Below are 23,947 nucleotides of genomic sequence, written 5' to 3'. Positions count from 1 at the left end.
AAATAATAATAACAATAATCCTATGATTGAATTAAATCATATCACTCCGAATTTTTTAATAGTTTGATATATTTTTAATCTTATCGTTATTGATAAACAAAAATTTTTCATTGAAATGTAATTGTTAGTTGTTAGTTGATAATTGACATATGGCTTCGGCTTATTATTTTTTTATTTTTCACAACAAAAAGTAGACAACTACATTTTTTACAATTCATGTCTGTAGTATTCACAAGTTGTAATTAAGTTCACCCATAGATGACACTTATCTATGAAAACTGTTCATATTTAATTTATTTTGCAATTACTGTCAATTGTAATTCTCAATGATGAAATATTTAAAAGTAATTATATTTAATCCATTTAATTACATAATTAAAAACAATAATTATTAATTATTTCATTGTTTTTTTGACAGTTTTAATTTTGAAATTTTGCGCGCCAATAATTCAAATTAGCGCCAAAATTTAAATAATTTTTTTAGGACCAATTAAAAAATAACTTAATAAATAAATATATATAGTCATTGAAATAATAATTGATAATTAATAATAATAACAAAAAAAAAAAAAAAATAATAATAATAATAATAATAATAATAATAAATAGCTTAAATATATATATTTAAATTAAGAATAATATGACAGTGCCTCTGTTGAAAGACAAATGAGTAAACCTTGCAAATATTGTTATCATTATTGTTGATGTTATTGGTGTAATTATTATTATTATTATTAATTGAACTCAAAAAATTCCAAGTAAACACATCAAAGTTCAGTTCTGCGAAATGCTAAAAAATTAACGGCTGCTGTAATGTCTAGCTTACATTTTTTAATTAATTTTTTTGTCTATTATTAAAAAATAATATTTAACATTACATTTATTTGGTTAATTATTTTGTAGAATATATTTGACATATTTTTATTTCTGTTGGTTAGGTAACTATTTATTTTTAGAACAATTATTGTTGACTGGTGGTTTATAAATAATTAATTGATAAATTTTTGTTACAGGATTTTTAAAAATTAAAAATGCCGAGACGTAAAAACAATCATTGGAAGGCGGTGATAGGAGAAGACACACGTATTGCTGTTAATTTGTGTGTAAAAAAATTGATAGAATCGCCGGATTTGAAGGAACTTGAATTTCCATCCTCGTACACTGCTGAAGAAAGAGCTTATGTTCACAGTTTAGTTCAAGAGTTGGGTCTCAAATCCAAAAGTCGAGGGTAAATTTTTACTGTTTCCAGCTTGGCACGTTATTTAAAATTATAAGAATATATTTTTAACTACTTATTTTTTTTTTTTTAATGACATTAAAGTTAGTAGTCACTTGCTTATTTTTTATTACCGAAAAATTATTTTGAAAAAATTGCATTTTTAATTTTTTTAAATTTCTACACGTCAATTTTTTTTTCTAATTTTTTTTTTGCCATAATTTGTTTGTTACAAAAATTCTTAAAATTATCTAATATCTGCTAAATTAATTTTCATTTTTTTTTTATTTTTACAGAAAGGGAGCAAATCGTTTTTTAACAGTGTATAAAAGAGAAGGATCAACAATTATTCAGTCGGACCCTGTGTTAAAAATTCAAAAAACATCGAAACAAGGAATTTTTAATTTAATACAAAAGTTTCCTATTAACAGTAAAGAACGTCAAGATTTATTACCACCGACTGAACGTGAACGAACTGTTGATAACGAAGGTAAGAAATCATTCTGTCAATACTTTAATATCTAGTCTATTAATTTCACTTAAAAATATATTGAATGAATTTATGATACTGAATTATAAATATTAAACTAGTGGACGTAGTAAAATTTTTATAACGTTTTTTATTGCAAAAATTATTACTCAAAAATTAAGAGAAAAAATGTCACATGTCAAAGATTTGAAAAACTATTATTTCCAATACTTTCAATTTTTTTTTTCTTTGTCTTGATATTTTTTTTTATTCAAGGTAGTGAAATTTAGTGTCATTGCAAAAGTCTTGACTTGAATTTGTGCTATTTCAAGGTTTCATATAATTCTCACCAAAAATCAATTTATTATGATAAGTATTTAGGATGCATTCGAAGATGCTCTATCTTTAGATACATAATTAAGAAATGACGTTGTATCCCGTGAACTATTGACATTTTTAAAGATATAAGCTCATCCCGATGTTACACTCATCAAGAGCTTTCATTTGAGTACCCACATCAATTTTTCATATATTTTATATATATCTTATATCTTTAAAAATGTCAGTATTTAACAAAGTACAATGCAATTTAACAAAAAACATTATTTAATAAAGCAAAATTTCATTTATAGTTCACAAGTCGCGGTAGTCATAGTGACTGTAAGGTTGCTAGTCATAATAATATAAATAGCTGATTGACGTTTGTATATTAAATAAATAAATAATTAACTAGTTAAAAAAATGCCAAGAATTATCATATGTCTGCTAATTTCAGTATCATATAAATTTTCTAATAACAAACTTTAAACAAATAGTCTTTCCAGTAATCGTAAATGCAAAAGCGATGGGCCGCTTGAACAACAGCATCCCTCAAGTCCCTCAACTGCGCACCAACCAAGAATTAGTAGACTTCCGGAAAAGTCTCCCAGTATACAGCTCGCGTGAAAAAATCCTTGAAGCTTTATCATCCAGCCAAGTAGTTTTGATAGCCGGAGAAACAGGTTCTGGAAAAACAACCCAAGTCCCGCAGTACATACTCGAGAACTGCCAACAAAGAAATCAAGTGTGCCGTATAATCTGCACCCAACCTCGTCGTCTGTCAGCTGTGTCCATAGCGGAGCGTGTTGCCTACGAGCGTGACGAGAAAATAGGCCAGACCTTCGGATACCAGATCCGGCTCGAGAGCCGGGTCGCTCCTAAAACTCTCCTGACTTACTGCACCAACGGTGTGTTACTTCGCACACTAATGGGTGGCGACTCAGCGCTAGCGACAGTGACTCACATAATCGTCGACGAAGTCCACGAGCGTGACAGGTTCTGTGATTTTTTATTGATAGCTCTGAAAGACGCTTTAGTAAAGTACAGAGCCCTGAAGCTCATACTAATGAGCGCAACCATGGACACTAACATTTTCTCAAAGTACTTCAGCCAGTGCACTGTGATAAACATTAGCGGGAGGAGTTTCGACGTCGACACCTACTACCTGCAAGATATTCTAAAGATGACCGGCTACATGACCAAAGAGATGGCCGCCAAACGCAAGGAATTGATTAACAAAAAAGATCAGCGCAAAGTTTTGGAGTCTTGGACCCAGTGTCCGCCTCAGCAGACAGGTGGTCGCGGTCAGGCCAAAAAAAATGTAATGCCTTCACCGATTTTAGGCCAGCAGAGCGATTCAGTCCCCGAAAAAATTGAGCTGGAGCCCTGGCTGGCTGAAGAAATGGACAAAAGCATCTCCGACGCCTGGCTCAGTGGCGGAGAGGACAATTTTACTCAACTGCTCCATTTAATATTATCAGAGAACATTTCCGTGGATTATCAGCACTCGATAACTCGCGTGACACCGCTGATGGTGGCTGCAGGTCGCGGGTCAATAAATACAACCGAACAGCTGCTGAACCTCGGTGCAAACTTGACCATTCGCGCAAGTAACGAGTGGACTGCTCTGGACTGGGCGCGAAAGATGAACCAGGTTGAGTGTACTGAATTAATAGAAGCTTACATGAAGACCTACGACTGCAGCCTCGATGAGCGCGACACTGCGCAAGACGCTCCACTGACCGAGGAAGAAAAATTGTTCCTCGATATTTATCACAATACATTCAACGACGACAATGTCGACTACGACCTCTTGCTGCTTCTTATTTTCCACATTCACACTTCTATGTTTGCTGGCTCGATTCTCGTTTTCCTGCCGGGGTACGACGATATTGTGACGATGCGAGAGAAAATATCTAACGAAGAAAAACGTATTTCTCTCGGCCTGCGAGTAAGTTTGTTTGTTTTACACTCTAACATGCAGATGAGCGACCAGAAGCGCCTGTTCCGACCCTGTCCGCCTGGAACTCGGAAAATAATTCTTTCTACAAACATCGCGGAGACTAGTATCACCATCGACGACGTTGTTTTTGTGATCGACTCTGGGAAGGTCAAAGAGAAGTCTTTTGACGCGATAAGCAATGTGTGTACTCTTAAATCAAACTGGATTTCACAGGCTTGCGCGAAGCAACGAAAAGGACGAGCTGGAAGGTGCCAGAAGGGAATTTGCTACCGCCTTTACTCGTCTGTGCGCTACAACAGCATGCAGCCATACCAGACACCGGAGATTCTCCGGCTGCCGCTTCAGGAACTCTGTTTGTTCACGAAACATTTGGCTCCAGGTAACACTCCGATCGCAGAGTTCCTTGAACGTGCTCTAGAGCCGCCTTCGAATATGATCACAAGAAACGCCGTCCAGTTATTGAAGTCCATAGACGCCTTAGACGCCTGGGAAGACCTTACGGAGCTTGGGACTCATCTTCTGGACCTCCCGGTGGAACCTCGGTTAGGAAAAATGCTGCTTTACGCGGTGGTCTTGAAATGTCTGGATCCAATTCTCACGATAGTTTGCAGTCTTGCTTACAAAGATCCCTTTGTTCTGCCGCATCAGCCGTGCCAGAAACGAGCAGCGACCGCTGCGCGCAAGAAGTTCGCTGCCGATACTTACAGCGATCACATGGCGGTACTTCGAGCGTTCCAAGCCTGGCAGCAGGCAAGAGCTAGTGGATGGGAGCGACAATTTTGTGATAAGAATTTTATTTCCTCGGCTGTTATGGAGATGATTGTGGGAATGAGAACGCAGATGCTGGGACAATTGCGCGCTTCAGGATTTGTTCGCGCTCGAGGCGCTGGAGACATTCGCGATCTTAATTTAAATTCTGAAAACTGGGCTGTGGTGAAGGCTGCGCTCACTGCGGGGTTGTACCCGAATTTAATACGCGTCGATCGTGAGTATGGACAGTTGAGAACTCAGAAAGAGTCTAGAGTGTTCTTGCATCCTTCTTCGACACTAAGAGATTTTTCAAAATCAGCAAGAACAACTTCTGCGCAGTCGCACGCCGCTGGTGTCACCGGACTGCCTTCTGATTGGCTGGTCTATGAAGAAATGAGTCGCTCGGGAAGGTTCTGTCATGTCAAGACTGTTACTTTGGTCAATCCAGTCACTATCGCGCTTTTTAGCGGACCTGCTAGACTCCCCATGGACCTCATTTACGACACAGAAACAGTACCTGAGAGCGAGTCGGACTCCGAGGCGGAAGACAGTCGTGAAGGGATGACTATTTTGAAGCTCGATGACTGGATCGCGATGAAAATCGACTACGAGACTGCCAGACTTGTTCTTTACTTGAGACAGAAGTGGAACGCTTTGTTCCTCAGAAGAATGAAGACGCCGAATAAAAATATGACGCAGTTGGATGAACTCGTGATCAAAGCCGTTGTGTCGATTATCAGTAATGAAGAACACGCCTGTGAGCTTCAACAACCCGCGGGGATTGGACAACGACCTAGACCTCTTATTGTCGATTATTATCCTGCTAATGCTCGCCGGACCGATGATGAAGATGTAAGTTCTTTTTGAGTATTATTTACACAGAAAAAAAAAAATTTACTTGGAGCAAGTAAATTAGGTAATTATTTACAAGTGAGGTCAACTCCATTTTGAGATATAACTAGGTGAAAAATTAACACTTTCAATTTTTTTTTATTCTGTTTATTTTTACGGCGCATTTATGATCAAAAATTCCGCAAAAGAACAAAATAAAGATTTCGATAGTTTTTTTGCCTTCAAAAGTTTGAAAAAATTTTGGCTCTCATGTTTTTGGATAAAATTTCTATTAAAAAGTTTGGAAAATCCAAATGTGCATGCCTTAAGCGCTCATATTTTACATAAAATTAATGATGTTTTTAATTCATTTTTTTTAAATTACATAAAAAAACAAACAATTTAAAAAAATAATTGATCAATTTGATCGAAAAAAAAAAAATTTAACATAGGCTAGCATGGGTTGACTGCACTTGTAAATAATTACCGTAAATAATTTTATTGTCTTGGTTTAGTTGAATTTTACTTAATTCAAAAATTTTTCTCTTGATTCAAGTTATTTTTTTTTTTTTTCAATGTACATATTTCATAAAAATTAAGACGTGGCATTATTAATTTATATAAACATATATTTATATTAATCATTGTTTTTTTATTGTTGCAGAAATTCCTGAACTAATTACAAAATAGATATATTTACGCTTTTATACTTGATATAGTCTATTTCACTGGTGATAATTAAAATTATTATTGTTTATAAATATTAAAATGGTATTTTACAGTTAAATATATTTCAAGGATAGTTTGTAATTTAATAATACAGATAATGGAAATTTAGTCACTGATTTTAATACTCATAGTTTTAGTAGTAATATTTAATGATTTTTGATTGCAGTATTATAAAAAATAAGTTTTGTAAAAGAGGTTATTCAATAATTTATCTTTCCATTGCGATCTCTTTAAGTTTATTACTGATTGCTGCTAAAACATTTGTACTTTTTTTTTTCTTTTCAAAAAGTGATTCTATTAAAAATTTTTTGCTTCAAGATATATGTTAAAAAAATTTTTATAAAACTTATATTTTGAAGTTATGTCTATACGTAATTGAAAATAATATTTGGTTACAAAATGTGTTCATTTTTTAGTAGTAAATTTTAAGCAATCGGCTTGTAAAAAAAAATATATATATATATATATATATATATATATATATATATATATATATATATATATATATATATATTTTTTTTTTTTTTCAAATTTTACAAAAAAAAAAATTGAGTGCATAGCACGTTAGCGAATTTTAAAATTGGAAAATAATATTTAAATTAAAGAAAAAATGATTTGCAAGAAAATTTGAGTATTTCCAAATCTGAAAAAATATTCAAAATTTTATTTTTTTAAATTAGAGAAAAATTGTAAAATTAAATTTAAAATATTCGTAAAAAATTATACATAAAAAAAATACTGGATTGTCGAATTTGAATGTTCTTTTTACAACCAGAATACGTACACAATTTAACTATTATTATTTTTGTTTAATAACAATTACTGAGCCTTTTTTTAGTTAATTTTCTTGGCGTTAAATATTTGTACCAAAATCGGCAATTATTTTTAAGATATTATACATATTTTTCTTTAATAATTCTACGTAAAAAAATTGAGATTATTTGTACTTAAAAAAAAGATTTTAATGTACATGAAGAAAAAATGTATTTATTTTATTTAAATTTAAAAATAAAAAGAAATTGTTCCGTTACATCAGAATTTTTAATTTTCTTTATCACGAAAAGAACAAAATAACACTGAAATAAAATTAATTATCACATTTCTCTCAAATTTTCAAAAAAAATTTATAAATTTATGAATTAAAAAAAAAAAAAAAGTTCAATATCACAATTTTCGAAAAAATTATATAATCCAAGATTCTACTGAGTATAATTCAAATTATACGGGATATCTTTTCGGATTATATCCAGTGTAAAAATTTTACATCACAATTCATCTCCTTTGGAATGGTCTAAAGTCATAATGTGCATGCTCTAGAAAAAATTTGTGCTTCTTGCACGGAAAGAACAAGATGACACTGGATATAATACCAGATTATACTCAGTGATATCTGAATTATACTCATGATAATCTGGATTATGCTCATTGTAATCTGGATTATACTAGCTACTATCTAAAAAAAATTTTCACTCAGTATAATCTGGGATGATATCCAGAGTTATCTTGTTCTTTCCGTGTGGGTGTGTATTATTTTATTAATATTTTTTTTTTTTTTTTTTTTTGAAGAAAACATAACTTCCTTGGAATAAAAAACAACGAAAGATAACTTTGTTTTATCATTTTTATTTTTAACTATTTAAAATTTCATCAATATCTTTAAGATGAATGATTTCAGTATAAATTGACTTTATTATGTTATATCCGTAGAGAGGAGATCAACTGTTATAAATAAGTTCACAAATTGATAATGATACAATAGAGAAGATAGATAGAGGAAAACTCGGTACAACATAAATGCATGTCTATTAGATAACAGTTTGCTGTGTAAGAGTGCACTGAGATTTCCATACAAATTGTTTATATAAATTTATAAAAAAAGCCCGTAAGTATCATTATTTGTTTAATTATTTATAGAATGAATGTAATCAAATAATTTAATGATTAATTATTAGAAAAATGTTATGAGGGACTTTGTTTATCTAAATATGATTTTAAATGATTGAATATTGTTTCATTGTTAAGACAGGACAGTTTGTTTGATACTAATTTATATAGCATAATTATACGTGAGAATTAAGTGCGATTTGCTGGATGATAAATGACTTGCGTCACTTTTTATCAAGGCATAAAATACCTTTTGTAATTATTACTACTTTTGTTCGAGTTAAATTGTTATTTTGTAATAACAAAGGACGCTATTCATTGTTTTAATAGTAGAAATAATTCAAGTGCTAAAGTTTTGTTACAGACATTAATTTTTTTATAAAATATATCATAATGGGTAAATATTTTAATAATTCTTAAATTTATATTTATATTGCTAGAGGAAGAATATTGCTTTTTAAGTAACAACAATATATTGCGTTTTTTCTTCAATTTTGTAATTAACATTTATTCATAACTTCTACACTGAAATAGAAAATTTTTGTTGAATAAAATGAGCATTTGTTGGAAATGTTAAACAATTTTTTTATAATTTTTAGTTAAATTTTTTATTAATAGTTTTTAGTTGAAAATCAAAAAATTAAGTAAGTAAAATTTATAAATTTTTTTGAAAATTTGTTAAAATTATGGTAATCAATTTTTTTTCTTTAATTGTTCATTTTTTTATGTATTTAAAAAAAATATATATATATCATCAAAATCAAATAAAAATTTCGTTCAAAAAAATGAAAATTAAAATGGTGAACCCCACAGGGAAAGAACAAGATGATACTGGATATCATCCCAGATTATACTCAGTGATATCGGTGGTGAAAAAAAATTTCTAATAGTAGCTAAAAAAATCCAGATTATACTGTGTGATATCTGGATTATACTCATTATAATCTGGATTATACTAGCTACTTTCTGAAATTCTTTTGCACTTAGTATAATCTAGGATGATATTCAGTGTAATCTTGTTCTTACCGTGCACTTGTAAATAATTACCAATTTTTCTTTTAAATCGAATTGATTTTTTTTTTTTAGTGTACAAATTATGTTCAAAATTTTTATTCTTTTAAATTCCGCAATCTAATAGTAAGATTCTAGTTAGAATAATAAGAAAATAAGTTAACTTTAAAATTAATTACTAATTACTAATGAATTTATTTATTTACAGGAAGAATGGTTTATATCAGTATAGGAGTATTTAGTATAGTGATTCTGGTTTTAGTAATTGGATTATCAGTAGGATTAAGAGCAACTCCGTTCAAAGGTAGTGATGTACTGAATTTTGCGCCATTAATAGACGGGTAAATAATTTTGTAAATTATGAATAATTAAAATTATGAAATTAAATTTTGAATAATTAAAATTGCAAATTTTAATCTATATTATTTAGCGGACATTTCATACAAATTAAAAAATAAATGTTTTCATGCACTTGTGCAAATTTATTTTATGAATTTTTAAGGTTTTTCAATTAATAAGAATACTGAAAACTGTCAGATATTATTTCATCGTTATTTACATTATTAATTAAATCAAATATTTGGTGTCTGCTCTTTTCTGTACTGTAAAATTATTAAACAATTTGTTTTGATCAATAAATACATTAAGATATTAAAAAATAATAAAAAACAAAAAAAATTTGATTATATTGATGAAATTTAATGGTTGTTGTGGTCATTAGAGTGAAATATTAATATCAATTGATATCAGTTGTAAACACTTTTTTAATTGATTATTTATACATCAATATTTATAATTCAAATGAACTGTACTCTTCTTTTCATTAATAACCCATAAAAATTAATTATAATTAAATTTAATAATGATTATTATTAATAATTTTATATTATAAATATTAATTATTATGACAGTATATCATGATTCAAATTACATTGCTAATTAAGATGATTTTTAAATCAGCAAGCTGTTCAGAAAGAAGAAATAAAAACAATTAAGAATGTTAATTTTTTATAAAAGAAGACATTCAAAAGTAATAAAAAAAATTCAAATTCATTTTATGATTTCAAAATTAGCCGGCATCTAACAATTCTTAAAATTTTCAAAACAATTCTATTGTTATAAAAAAAAAAAAAAATATGTTAAAAAATTCGCACTTATAATTTTTAAAAATTTCTACATGTGGAATTTTTTTGATAAAATTTTTTCGTTACAATTTAATTGTTGTAAAAATCTAAGAAATTGTCAGATCTGTTAAATTCAGTACCATATTTATTTTAATTATTTCTAATACTTATTATCGTTACTTCTATTATCTAATTATTTCAATTATTAATATTTTACTTATTTGATATTAATATTTATGTCGAAAGGGGAAGGGAATGTATCAGAGTTTTTAAAAAAACTGTACATCTGGAAATAAATACTACTACTTCAAATACTTTTTAATTAGGGCAGACATTTGAACATTTTTTCATAATGTTAAACAAATAAATTACACTGTGATTAATTTTTGCTTAACTCCGACGAATTTTTATATGTCAAATTCTGTTTTTTTTTTTTTTTAACGGTATAAAAAAATTCAAATTAGAAAACTTTTTTTTTTGTCAGCTAACAAAAATTTTAACAAAAACTCAAGAAAGTTACAAATTTTTAACCATGTAACAACTATTTTTTTTTATATTTTTATTTATTAAAAAAAATAAAAAATTTTCTCTGTTTTAATAACATAAATTAAATCCGTCACGGATTGAATTTCACTCCCGGGAAGAATAAATCGATTGAAAATCATTCACTCCGAAAATTTTTTACGGTGTAGTGATAAAAACAAAGATTATTTACAAATATTTATTCAACAATAAATGTTAAAAATTATTTTAATTAATTTTCAGACATAATGATTTACCCTGGAATCTTTACGACAAGTTAGCTAATAACTTGAGCGCTTTAAATTTTGATACCGATCTCTCAAATGATCCTATTATGGGCGTAAAATCTTGTAATACTTGTCACACTGATCTTCCTCGCTTAACTGCTGGTAAACTTGGTGGTCAAGTAAGTACAATATAAATTAACTTGAATTAAGAGAAAAATTTTTGAATCAAGTAAAATTTACTTAAACCAAGAAGATTTTCTTAGTTTAAGAATTTTTCTACTCAAATCAAGAAGATTAAATTTTTCAAAATTATTTACTTGCTTCAAATAAATTTTTTATTGAATTAAATTATATATATTTTTTTAAATTACATTTTTATGACCAAAAATTTTGAATAAAGTTTTGGGTCGCTTACACGCCTTGCAAGTCACAGTACAAAGACGCAATCCAATTGACATTACGCCAGATTGATATGATAAAGAGACTAGTCAATAAATATCCGTCGAAATTAGAATTTGTGATAAATTCAAACGATATTGAAAGATCCTGGAAAAATAATAAAATAGCGTCAATGATTGGAATTGAAAGTGGACATGCCATAGATTCAAGTCTTGCTGTGCTTAGACTTTACCATGAACTTGGAGTTCGTTATATTACGCTAACGCACAATTGCAATACTCCTTGGTCAGTATTTTTTAAATGAGCTAATTTTTTATTTTTTTTTTTTTTTTATATAATTAATATTTGATAAGTAAGGATTTATTTTTTAGGGCTGACGCATCAATTGTCAATGACTCTTCGGTTTTTAATTTAACACTATTTGGAAAAGTATGTATTTTTAAATGGTAATTATTTAGTTTTTCGGTTACTCGGTTTTTTTTGGATAGAATATTAAAAAAAAAGTTTGAAAAATCTAAATGTGCATACCTTAAGGGGTCTTCTAGTCCAGAGGCCCGAATTTCGAGCGTTTTTGGCAGTCGATAAAAAAAAAGCATATTATATTTTTACAGTCCATTTTTTTATCATTTATTTATTTATATTCAGAGAGTACACAAAATTAATTTAAAAAAAAAAAAATTTTTTTTATCGAGTTATGCGTCCTTGAAGTAGGGGGGGGGAAGGCCGTATTCTCTACGATAAAAAAAATTAATACAATTTAAGAGAAAAATTCTTGAGCAAAAATTATTTTGAATAATTTGATGAACTTGAATCAAGTAAAAAAATTCTTGATCTAAGAAATTATTTTTTTCATGATTGAAGAATTATTCTACTTGATTTGACATCTTTTGAATCAGATCAATTTTTTATCAGTTAATTTTTGATTTTAATACAAATTTTAAGTCAACCAAAAGATATTAATACAACTTGTTCGAATTTTTATGCAAATTTTGCCTGTAAAAATAAAAAAAGATTTAAATGTTAATTTTTTTTATATTATTCTATTTGTGATAAATTAAAAAAAAATGTGAGTTGCAAAAAAAATTCTAAATAGAATTTTTGCTTGTTGAATTATTGTGGACCGTGAAATAAAAAAATTGCTTTGTAAATTAAAAAAAAAAACGATGCAAAGAAATTTCATAATTAAAGAAAAAAAAATTAAAATAATTATTTTTTTCAGGAAGTTGTTAAAGAAATGAATAGACTAGGAATAATGGTCGATTTATCCCACGTTTCGCACAATGTAATGCGACATGTTTTAAGTATAACACGTGCTCCTATAATTTTTTCACACTCATCAACGTTTAAAATCTGTAATCATTATCGGAACGTACCAGATGATGTCCTTCACTCAGTTGTAAGTTTAAAAAATTCCAATAAAAAATGACTCATAAATTAATTTACAATACACTTTGAAAACAGAAAAAAAATAACGGAGTTGTAATGGTGAATTTTTACAATTTATTTGTCAATTGCAATCGATCTAGAGAGACAACAATTGAAGATGTCGTGGGTAATTAACTAATAAAATACTTAAGAAAATTTTATTTCTTCTTAAATAATTGTTTGATTTTTTAGCGCATATTAATTACATAAGAAATTTAATTGGACCCGATCACGTCGGTATCGGTAGCGATTATGATGGAGTCGATGAGTAATTAAATAATTTTAATTACTGCTGATAAAATTAATTGATTTTATGAAAATTTATTTTAAGGACTCCAAAGGATTTAGAAGATGTGTCCAAGTATCCTAAACTATTTGACCGACTCTACGAGTCCAGAGAAGGCGAGCCGACTTGGACACGCGCTGATTTAGAAAAACTTGCAGGAAGAAATTTAATCCGCGTTTTTGAAGATGTCGAAAAAGTTCGTGATTCTTTAAAGTCTGAACTACCGAGCGATATGACTATCGACGGACATGATCTGGAAATAGCGATGAAAAATGAAGGACTCGCTCCTGGAGCCTGTCAAACTGCCAATGAGTAAGTGTTTATGGTTTTCTATTGAATGAAAATAATCCCTTTTTTTTATAATGAAATAATAATTTTTTTTTCATTTATTTTCAGATGGAAAGGACTTCATTAATTTTTTACAATCCATCTAGTATAGTAATCAATGAAAAATATAAATTAAAATTAATTAGAGTTTTCGTTTATCATTTCAACAAATAACTCACTTTTATGATATATACGTCGCGTTACTAATGTCAAAAGGGTGGAAAAAATATTTTTAATTTCCCGCTAAGAAAATCGGGAAGTTATTGGTTTTACCCCGCGATTCGGAGCGATAGATTTCAAAAAATCTTAAAAAAACTGAGAAAAAATTTTTTTTTTTAAATTTGGCTTTTTTGGAATAACTTTAAAGGGGGGGGGGGGCAATACAAGTAAAAAAAATCGATTATTTTTTTCATGAATCGTTAGAATATCATCTCAAAAATATGCCAGTAAATTTTCAAAACAAAATTATCATTATTTATATATTAAAAACTCATTTAAGTGTCTCGCCTTAACTCGGCGCTTGAGCGTGTGTCAAAACTTTAAACACGTTTTTCTCGAAACGACTTTTTTGACATTTGCGGGCGGGATAACTCAAAAAGTTCTCAACCGTTTTCCTAATTTTTTTACTCCAATCAACTCAAGAATGTTAAAAATATGAAAATTTACCGAAAAAATAAGAAATAAACTTTTTTTAAAATAAAAAATATTCTTAAAACTAAATATGTAGACGTACACAAAAAATTTTATTTTATTTTTGGACTTTTAGCTCTAAAAATTGAAGTTTTCAAAATTCTGGCTTTAAAAATTGAAAATTTAAAAAAATTGAACTGAATTCAACAATTTTTTGAATTTAAAAAAATTTTTTATTTTCATACTCAGAAATTTGAAACATTCCAATTTTCAAGCAGAAAATCAGGAAATATAAATACAAAAATTTTGTGTGTACGTTTTATTAGCTTAAATTTTTTTTTCTTAAAGCCAGAAGCGCGTAAGTAAAAAAAATTGTTTTCTTATTTTTTTTTCAGATTTACACACTTTTTATTTGATTTAAAAAATTTTACAATATTGTCTTTTCTATATCAGATGAAAAGAGTAGAAATAATCTATACAAATTTAGTCATTTATATAACATTTGTATTTAAGATGTATTCATTTGTTCAATAATTTTCTTCAATATCAATACGTAATTCGAATTAGTTAACGTATGTATTTATAAAATTATTATTTCCTTGTTTGCATATTTGTCTGGAGTGAGTGTAAGTATATAAGCGAATAAAATGTTTTTTGAGATCTCAGTTTAAAAAGAGCGTAATATCTTATTGGTAATAATTGATTAAAATTTCTCACAGCAATTATTTGCTTTTTCAAGTGAAATTTCCAGTGTTTAAATAAATATGAATATTTTAAATCGATTATTAATCATCAATATTTTTATTATCTCCATAACTGCAGAAGACATCGATACAATCACAGCAAAATTAAAAATAAAAATTTATAACGGGTAAATATTAAGTTTTTGGTAGCAATAATTATCAGAATAAATAAATTTTTCATTCCTAATTGATCATTTGAACTTAATAACTATTTACCTTGATAATAAATGATATAGAAGTTCAATTGAATTAGCCGAGATCGTCAATGTCCCAATCGATCAGCCAGATATAATTTATCAGAATGTTAATAATTCTAAGTCATCAGTACTTTATATTCATGGATTCAGCGAGAAGCCATCTGACGAAAGTGTCCGTACTATAGTTGATGGTAATATTCACTGAATTAATAATTAATTTTATTTAAGCAATTGATTTTGGTGTATTAATTATTGTAGTTCTTACTTAAATAGCTTACTTAAATCGCGGAACAGATAACATGTTTATATTGGACTGGAGTAAGTTGTCATCCGAAGAATATTTCAGTTTGATACCAAAAGTAAGAGTGATGGGAAAAATAACAGCAAAAACATTTGATAGGCTTTTCAAATTGGGATTAAATTTGGATACTTTTCATGTTATTGGTCATTCTATGGGAGCTCCATTGGCTGGAGCTATCGGTGAATTTTCCGAATATTTGCTACCTCACATCACAGGTAATAATTATCATCACTTTGGTAATTTAATAAGTTGAAAAATTTACAAGTTTTATAATTGAGGAGTTGAGTTTCAAAGGGGTATCTTTTCATTTTTTATTAATCGAGACAAAAAAACTGGTTATCTCTAATTATTTATTTATTTTATTTATTTATTAAGAAATAAATACCAAGGCAAATGCCGAATGGCAAAGTGTATATATAAATGTTTTATATAACATGTAACATAGTATCACGTAAGAAGTATAACAATTTTTTGTGAGCATTTAAATTTTATATATAATTGAAATTTACTAATTTATTTGATAAATTCAACTAGAATATTTTTAAAATTTTAAAGGAACAATTTAATCTGTTGAATATAATTTGATGTGACCGGCAAGCTCTGTGAATTTAGAACTTCAGTTGGCAGATTTTTCCATAGGCGGATAGTTGATACAATAAAAGAATGTTCATAACTGATTGTGGCAAAATTCGGTGTCTTGAACTCTCTATTTTATATTATTTTATATTATTACTTGAGTTACCAAATGAATTACAATCTCGATATAATTATTTCTAGGATTGGATCCTACAGGCCCCGGCTACAATCCACCATCAACAATTGATCATCTTAATAAAAAAACGCGAAATTTGTTGTTCTTCTACATACTGACATGGGCTTTTTTGGCACCACAGAAACTGATGGTACCGTGGATTTTTTTGCCAACGGAGGCAAGAGACCACAACCTGGTTGTCCGAACCTTGAATCTGTACAAGATTTAACAGGTAATTAATTGTTAAGTTTTATTGATTAATTAGTAAAATCAAATTGGTAAATTTTTACTTAGGTTTATGTAGTCATCGAAAATCATGGCGAATTTATGCGCAAAGTATTAAAAATCCTCAAGCATTCGTCGCTCTTCAATGTCCATCCTACAGTGATTACTTAGATGGCAATTGTAATGACAACAACGCTGTTTACTTCGGATTATCTACGCCCACAGATGCGTTAGTATTTTATAGTATTTTGAGTTAGCAGGGCAAAAAAGGCGATTAAAAAATTATTTTACCTCAAATTAATTTAGGAATAATGGAAATGTGAAAATTGACTGAGAAAAAAGAAAAATTAAATTTTTTGCTTAAAAAAAAAAATTCTTGAAGCCAAAGAAGAATATTTAAAAAAAAAAAATTTATTACTAAGTCAAAATAATTTATCAAAATTAATTTTTCAGGCGCGGCTTCTACTTCTTTGATACCAAAAAGAAATCTCTTCATAGTCTTGTGAATAAAGTTTTAAATATTTTGTAGCATTAGAATAACTAAAGCTAAAAGATTTACTATGTATATTTTTCTCACCTATAATAAATATTTAAAAATTTTATTCCTTTATCATTTCCTTTTCTTCGAAGAAATTTAAAAAAATCTCAAGTTTACTCATTAATTAATAATTTTTTTGTTCATATGAATCATGCAATTTTATCGTTGTTGTTTCAAAGGTGAGAATCATGCTTTTGGTTTAATTTAAATCGACCAAATATTTACGTAAAATCGATTTTCAATATTTACCATTCGTCTCTTTTGCGGAAGGTGAAATAAAAAATATTAAATAATAAAAAAATGTAATGTGAGCTTATAATTTTTTATTGTTTACTTTAATGCTTCTTCAGTTTTACTTAAAATTTTTCATGTTTAGTCATGAAATTCTTTTATTCAGCCTCATACGCTGTTATAAATAATGAGTGAATATAAGATAAGCATATCAATAAGATATTTAATTTTTTTTTGTTCTTAATTAAAAACAACATAAAATTTTGTAAATTTATTCATTAAAACTCTACGCTTTTCACAAAAATTAAGAGAGCAAGAAAAATTCCAAATTTTTAGGGGTTTTTCAACAAGCTGTGACTTAAAGAAAAATGGTCGTACAGTAAATAAAAAAAAGCAAGTTGTAATTTCGTGTCTAATTTTTGGATCTAAGTTTCAAAAATTTTTTTTCGAAATTTTTTGGTTTTTCTTTTTAATCTATGGATTTGGAAAAAATTTTTTTGACTCTTCTATATGGACCAGATAACTTGTTTATTCAGCTTCAATTTGTTTTTTTAAAGACTTCCATACGAGCATTTCTCGCTGAGATATCAGTGTTTGAATGGAAAAAGATCATTTTCAAGGTGGGGTTTTCGAAGTTTTTTTGGAAAATCAACCGCCTAATCAAAAATATCGCGGAACCCACTAATGTTAAGTATGTATTTTACAGTTCAATAAAACCACAAAAACCTTACAAAGTTTCAATTTAATCCAGCCAACCTTTTTTTTTCCCACTCGATTGAATTTTTAAAAAAATTAAAGGAGCAAGAGTTTTGCTTTAAAAAGGTCATAATTTTTAATAAAATGAAAAAAAATAGCAACATTATTTATTTTGGATCTTCTATATCGGAAAGAGTGAAAGTATATTTTATTAAGTGTATTTACTGAAGACTATATTTCAATAAATTAAAATTATTTCAGGAATGTTACTTCTAGGTATTAGAAGTAACATAGGATACTTTTTATCACAAAAAAAAATTATTTTTTACAAAAGATAAAAAAATTGTTTGTCAAAAAATTAGAATCACATTGATTCAGTTCTATTGAAATGTAATGATCTTTAATATTTGAGGGCTTCAATGCGAGCAAAGCCGCGGACAAAAGCTAGTAAATAAATCATTGCAAATTGTCTAAAAAAATCATGCATTCAAATTTTAGATTCTTAAAAAAAAATAATCCTGATATTGTTACACTGTAAGCAATTTTGGTTCATAATAACGAAAAATTGAGTTTTTAAAAAATTTTATTTCTTTCATACTGACAAATTCAAGTAAAATCCATGCAAAGTGTATATCTATAAAAAAATTTGGAAAACGGTTGACCCTAAAGGCCATCCCTACAATTTCCCGCTAAGTTCAGTTATTACGCACTTCCAATTTTTCCGCTTTTGCGATGTTTTTGAGCTCTTCGAGTTCAAAAGTTTATTATCATATTTTGAGCTCTCCAAGCTCAAAAATAAGCTGTTTGATACTTTTGAGCTCTTCGAGCCCAAAATTCTAATAAAAGTTTGATGAAAAACGATTTTTTTCATTTTCAAACTGCTGTAACTTTTAATTTAGTAAACCGATTTTCACACGGTTTGCAGCAATCGATGCAGTTTTTTAAGTATTATAAATAATATGTTAACGTAAATTGATTAGATGTAAAATTTTAGAGTTTTTCTTAAAAAATTCAGTTTTTTTGATTTCTTTCGTTCACGATATTTCCCGAATGAATCAACGGATTTTAACGCGGTTGACGGTGGTCGACGTCGTTTTTGAAGGTTGAAAGCTGATTAGTTTTTGGAATCGATCGATAGAGCCGTTTAAAAGTTATTCCAAAAAAACCACTTTAAAAAAATTTTTTTTTTGCAGTTTTTTTGAGATTTCTTGGAATCTACCTGTCCGAATCGGTTCAAATTTTCAGGAAATGTAAGTTTGATGAAATTTAATCAAATGCCACCAACCGCGTTTCGATCGGTCGAGCCGTTCAACAGTTATAAGAGGGTCACATACTTACACACATACACATACATACAAACATACATACAGACCTAGTGACACCCTCTCGGGAACCCTCGAAATGGCTTCCTAGGACCTTAAAATGTCGAGATCTGTTGAAAAGTCGATTTTTGCAAAACGGAGTAAAACCAATAACTTCCCGATTTTTTTAAATTTTTAATTTTCTTAGCGGGAAGTTAAAAATCATGCATTCAAATTTTGGATTCTTAAAAAAAATATTCCTGATATTGTTACACTGTAAGTAATTTTGGTTCATAATAACGAAAAATTGTGTTTTTAAAAATGTTATTTCTTTCATGCTGGCAAATTCAAGTAAAATCCATGCAAAGTGTTTATCTATAAAAAAATTTTTTCCGTTAATATGAACAGTAGGGTGCTGTGTTAGGACATTTTCTGACATATTTTAGGCGTAAGGAATTTATTTTCTGAAATTTCAAAATTTGGCCGGAAGTGCCCAAACAAAGCTCCTCTTAAAAATTCTATGAAAATCAAATAAATAAATCATATGAATTTGATACCGTCATTTTACACTGCGTATTTTTTTCAGGGTGAATTTTTAAACAAACATCTTTTACAGTGTATATCCTATTTGTTTAGTTTAAAGGCGTTAAATATAAATATGAAGAAAAGCATTTTATTTACGAGTCGTATTTACTCTTAAAGGTCAAAGAAAAAACTCAATAATTCCAATATTTTAATATTGATTTTCACTCTGTGCTCCATTTTAATCGTTTTGAAAAGCTTCATTCAAAATCAATATTCACTCTTGATTGAATGATGATATATTTGTTTAATTATTTATTTCATTCACCTTTATGGAAATTAGTTTTTTATCAATAAGTGAGCGAAGATATATATATGAAAAAAATGATTCCGTTTTTTTAAAATTCGAACCAAGGTGATAATTTCTTCGTGTTCAGTGATTGAAAATTTTTTAGAGTGATTTTTTTATTCTTCATGTGCAACTGAAAGTATCTATTTAGATAAATATGGATATTTCACGCATGCTTCTAATCATTAAATTTTAATTTAATTCTTCAATTTTACAAAATAAATTGACGAGATTATTTTTCGGTTAGTACTTTTTTTAAATTCCTACCGTCATTACTACAACATCAGCTAGTTTTGTATTCTTATTCAGATTTTGGAAACAGTCCAGAATTTAACAATTTCATATCAGTAATAACAAACAGAACAGAAGAAAATTTTAATCTAACAACGATAAACATACTTATTTTTACTGAGTAATTATCTTTATATTATTTTATTATATATATGTAATTATATCGAATTTATAAAGCAAAAACTGGGTTTAAGAAAATTTTATTTACTCTAATTCAGGAATTTTATAAATGTAGAAATTTAATGAATAAATAAAAAATACAATTTTTTTGAAATGAAAAGAACATATATCATAAAAAAAATTTATTTTGTAACTTTTTGCGTTGGAAATTGAAAATTTTTTAATTCCAGAAATTATTGAATTTATTTTTAATTTTTTAAAATAAAATTTTTTTCAAATTCCGACATTTTGGCATTTCAAGAATCTATTTTCAATTTTAATAGCTGAAAAAATTCAAAATGTTTAATTTTATCACCGAGAAGTTTGAAAATGAAAATAAAATTTTTTCAATTACTCTCTTTTGTCTTTAAGAATTTTTTTTTCTTAAAGCAAATAGAGATTATATCATAAAAAATTTTATTTTTCATTTTTTCAATAAATTTTTACATTTCTACCATTTCTGAGTTGCTTGGAGCGAATTAAAATTTTTATACACCATATTTGCTTAAAAAATGCGATATTGAAACTTAAAATTAATTATTTTTTGATAATCAATTCCGTAGATCATCATTTGACTCAGCAGAGATACACTGTTCCTATTTATGAACCAGAGAACATTTACCAAAATATCGATGCTGCCAAACCGACAGTAATGTATATTCATGCGTATAATGAGAATCCCTTTAATATAAGTATTAATGCTGTTATTGGAGGTGATTTTGTGAAAAGTACTAGTTTATTTTTAATAGTTAATATTATATCTGATTTATTGATTAACTTTTTCAGCTTATTTGGAACGAGAAACAGATAATGTTTTGCTAGTAGACTGGGCTGACTTGGCCAGCAAACCTTACTGGCAACTGTTACCAAAACTAAAAGACATATCTAAAGTCGTAACAAAAACACTTGACAGACTTGTCGAGCTGGGATTAAATTTGAATACTTTCCATTTGATTGGTTTTTCACAGGGAGCTCAAATTGCTGGATTTATTGGAAAAAGTTCAAAGCATACATTACCTCATTTGACTGGTGATAAGAACATTTTATTTTGAAAGTATGTCACGTTACAGAGGTGATAAGAGACAAAGCATAAAGGCTTATCAAACAAATTTTTTTTTGGGAATCGATGTAATTATGGTTTAGAAATATAATAATAATGATGAAAAAAATTTTTTTCAAAATTAGTTTTTAAACAATAATTACGTAAATTTTAGAAAAAAAAATGTTTGGTACGTTTTTTTGCCTTTCAGGGTAAGTTCCGGGGGAGCCATAAGGGCATATTAAAAAAATTCAAATTTTGATGAAATTTTGTTGCCATTATTTTATTTCTACATTATAATTTTATTGATTACTGAAAAATAATTTTTTGATACCAATTTCCAAAAAAAAAAAAATTCTTGGTATGCCCTTATAGCATCTGTAACGCAACATATGTTACTTTAATATTTGACTTTCAATATCACTTATATTTTTTTAGCCTTAGATCCAGCAAAACTGGGCTTTGAGCAATCAATAACTGAATATATTAATAATAAAAGTGCAAGATTTGTTGATGTCTTACACACTGATGGCGACTTTTACGGCAGTTTAGAATTTATTGGTATCGCAAACTTTTACCCCAACGGAGGCGTGAGACCTCAACCTGGTTGTCAGCTTATTCCGATTACAGGAGGTGAGCTTGGAGATCAATAATTTATTTATTAAGTCAAATAAGTTTCCTCTTTAATTTAGTAAAAATTTTTTAGATTTTTGTAACCACTTGACAGCGCCCAAATTTTGGGCAGAAAGTATAAAACATCCTCACGCATTTCTTGCTATGCTGTGTCAATCTTACCTTCAATTTTTAAAGGGCGATTGTGATAATAACGCTGTTGTTTATTTTGGACCTTTGATACCAAACAATGCGTTAGTATTTTATTATATATTTTATTTATAATTAGCGATTCGAAACAATGTTTCGATTTAATAAAAAATTTTTTTTTCAGATCCGGCCGCTACTTTTTTACCGCTAACTTTTCAACGATTAGCAATGTATATTAAAAAAAAATTTTTATCAATTCTAATAAAATTTTTTGATGAGTGAATTTAAAAATTTTTAGGATATTTATTGTTGCTGTAAAAAAATTTTTTATCTTAAGCTAATTATTATTTTCATTTTTTAATCACTTTTATTGACTGTCCTCATCTTTGGGGAAAAAAAAAAAAAAAAAAAAAACTAAATTTGTCTACTTATATAGTATTCAGTATACATATTATTAATCCTGTAAATGGCTAAAAAAATAAAAATATAAATTATAAAAATGCATACTATATAGCGATTAAATACTACAATCTCTTACCAAACAATCTGAAAATGTTAAATCAACAGCCTAAAACTATTAAAAAAAAAACTCAGGACCTGGATATCTGTAAATATCTCTTAGACGTTTCCAATTGTAATAGCTCAGTTAATATTTATGAACTTATTCATCATGATAACGTAAACTCTTGTTATATGCAATTTCTATGTATATGTTTATTATGTTTATTATTGTAAAATGATTATACGCGATTCATTGTATTCCAATCTATGTACAGGTGTTACCCACACCTCTATAGAATGTAATTTGGAATTAAAAAATAAATAAATAAATAAGATTTTTTTTTCTATTACAATATTAAAAAAAAAAAAATCCGCGAAATTTTAGCCAAATTTTCAATTTTTTTGTAAAAACCTCAGCCAAAAATCCAATTTTCATGTTTTTTTTTCCTTCCGTTCAAGACCTAATTTGAAGTCTTAACTAGAGCACATTTTTTTTTCACTTCAAATGATCCTGCTAGGAGTTCTACTGATAACGCGGACGCATCTTTTTTTCCGAGGGCTCGCCGGAAATTACGTCACATTTCAAAATTTCAGTAATCCCTTATTAAACATGTATCTTGAAGATAGTAATACATTTGAATAAAATATTTCATTTTTTCTATTAAAAAAAAACTTGTTGAAAATAGACCATTTTTTCCCGGAGGAAACCCATGTAACCCTATGTATCCCCTTAAGAGGGATAGCCATTGTGAAATTTCAAAAAAACATTTTTTTTTTTTTATTAAATCAAAGTTTATACATTTAAAAATATGTATCTACAGTTTTATATGAAAATTCCGAATATTTTTCGAGTCATAGTCTTTTTTATAACAGCATGTCAAATGACCATTACACCGACGAAAACGCGTTTTTCTCGTAACTACTTTTTTTAAACTGATCGGATCTGTAATTTGCATAAATATGAACCAATTTACAATCTTTTATTTTACCGTATTCGTCTATTCAGTAGCTATAGTTGCACTTAGGGAATTTTGAAAATTTTAATTTTTAAGATTTTTTAAGTCTGTTTGAATCCAAAAAAATGAGAAAAAAAAAACGAAAAAATTTTTATTATCTCGCTTTTTTTTTCAAAATTCCCTACGTGGAACAATAACCACATGCATACAGATTAGAACGCAGTTTGGTTTTTTTGTTTTAGATAATCTGTTTTTTAGTTAAAGATCCCACCGT

The 23,947-nt window shown here is 28.0% G+C and overlaps 3 protein-coding genes across 5 annotated transcripts; all 3 read left to right on the top strand.

The window, feature by feature from the left end:
• The first annotated feature begins 742 nt into the window (after nt 1-742).
• Nucleotides 743-6,708, top strand: LOC141532630 (3'-5' RNA helicase YTHDC2). Of its 2 annotated transcripts, none has more exons than XM_074251082.1 (5): nt 743-938; nt 1,014-1,228; nt 1,513-1,706; nt 2,510-5,568; nt 6,212-6,708. In XM_074251082.1, exons 2-5 carry the CDS (start codon nt 1,032-1,034, stop codon nt 6,224-6,226), a joined length of 3,465 nt encoding a protein of 1,154 aa, XP_074107183.1. In that variant the 5' UTR covers nt 743-938; nt 1,014-1,031; the 3' UTR covers nt 6,227-6,708. The 2 variants fall into 2 exon arrangements, with proteins under 2 accessions (XP_074107183.1, XP_074107182.1); XM_074251081.1 differs by having other exon boundaries at nt 2,501-5,568.
• A 673-nt stretch (nt 6,709-7,381) lies between these two features.
• Nucleotides 7,382-13,629, top strand: LOC141532631 (dipeptidase 1). 2 transcript variants are annotated; one of them, XM_074251084.1, is made up of 10 exons: nt 7,382-8,158; nt 9,380-9,512; nt 11,061-11,223; nt 11,445-11,728; nt 11,815-11,872; nt 12,663-12,839; nt 12,905-12,995; nt 13,061-13,136; nt 13,200-13,466; nt 13,551-13,629. In XM_074251084.1, the coding sequence occupies exons 2-10, from the start codon at nt 9,385-9,387 to the stop codon at nt 13,567-13,569; spliced, it is 1,263 nt and encodes a 420-aa protein (XP_074107185.1). In that variant the 5' UTR covers nt 7,382-8,158; nt 9,380-9,384; the 3' UTR covers nt 13,570-13,629. The 2 variants fall into 2 exon arrangements, with proteins under 2 accessions (XP_074107185.1, XP_074107184.1); XM_074251083.1 differs by lacking the exon at nt 7,382-8,158 and adding an exon at nt 8,258-8,557.
• A 640-nt stretch (nt 13,630-14,269) lies between these two features.
• On the top strand, nt 14,270-22,487 carry LOC141532677 (lipase member H-like). Its single transcript, XM_074251124.1, has 10 exons — nt 14,270-14,982; nt 15,091-15,242; nt 15,325-15,567; nt 16,130-16,330; nt 16,398-16,571; nt 20,979-21,128; nt 21,193-21,444; nt 21,893-22,087; nt 22,161-22,320; nt 22,401-22,487. Exons 1-10 carry the CDS (start codon nt 14,876-14,878, stop codon nt 22,453-22,455), a joined length of 1,689 nt encoding a protein of 562 aa, XP_074107225.1. The 5' UTR covers nt 14,270-14,875; the 3' UTR covers nt 22,456-22,487.
• The last annotated feature ends 1,460 nt before the right edge of the window (nt 22,488-23,947 follow it).

Source organism: Cotesia typhae, unplaced genomic scaffold, assembly GCF_013202065.1.
Source record: "Cotesia typhae breed Kobodo isofemale line unplaced genomic scaffold, CoteBio_Ctyphae contig_65, whole genome shotgun sequence".
Lineage (NCBI taxonomy): Eukaryota > Metazoa > Arthropoda > Insecta > Hymenoptera > Braconidae > Cotesia > Cotesia typhae.
This window is presented reverse-complemented; position numbering and strand designations above follow the sequence as displayed.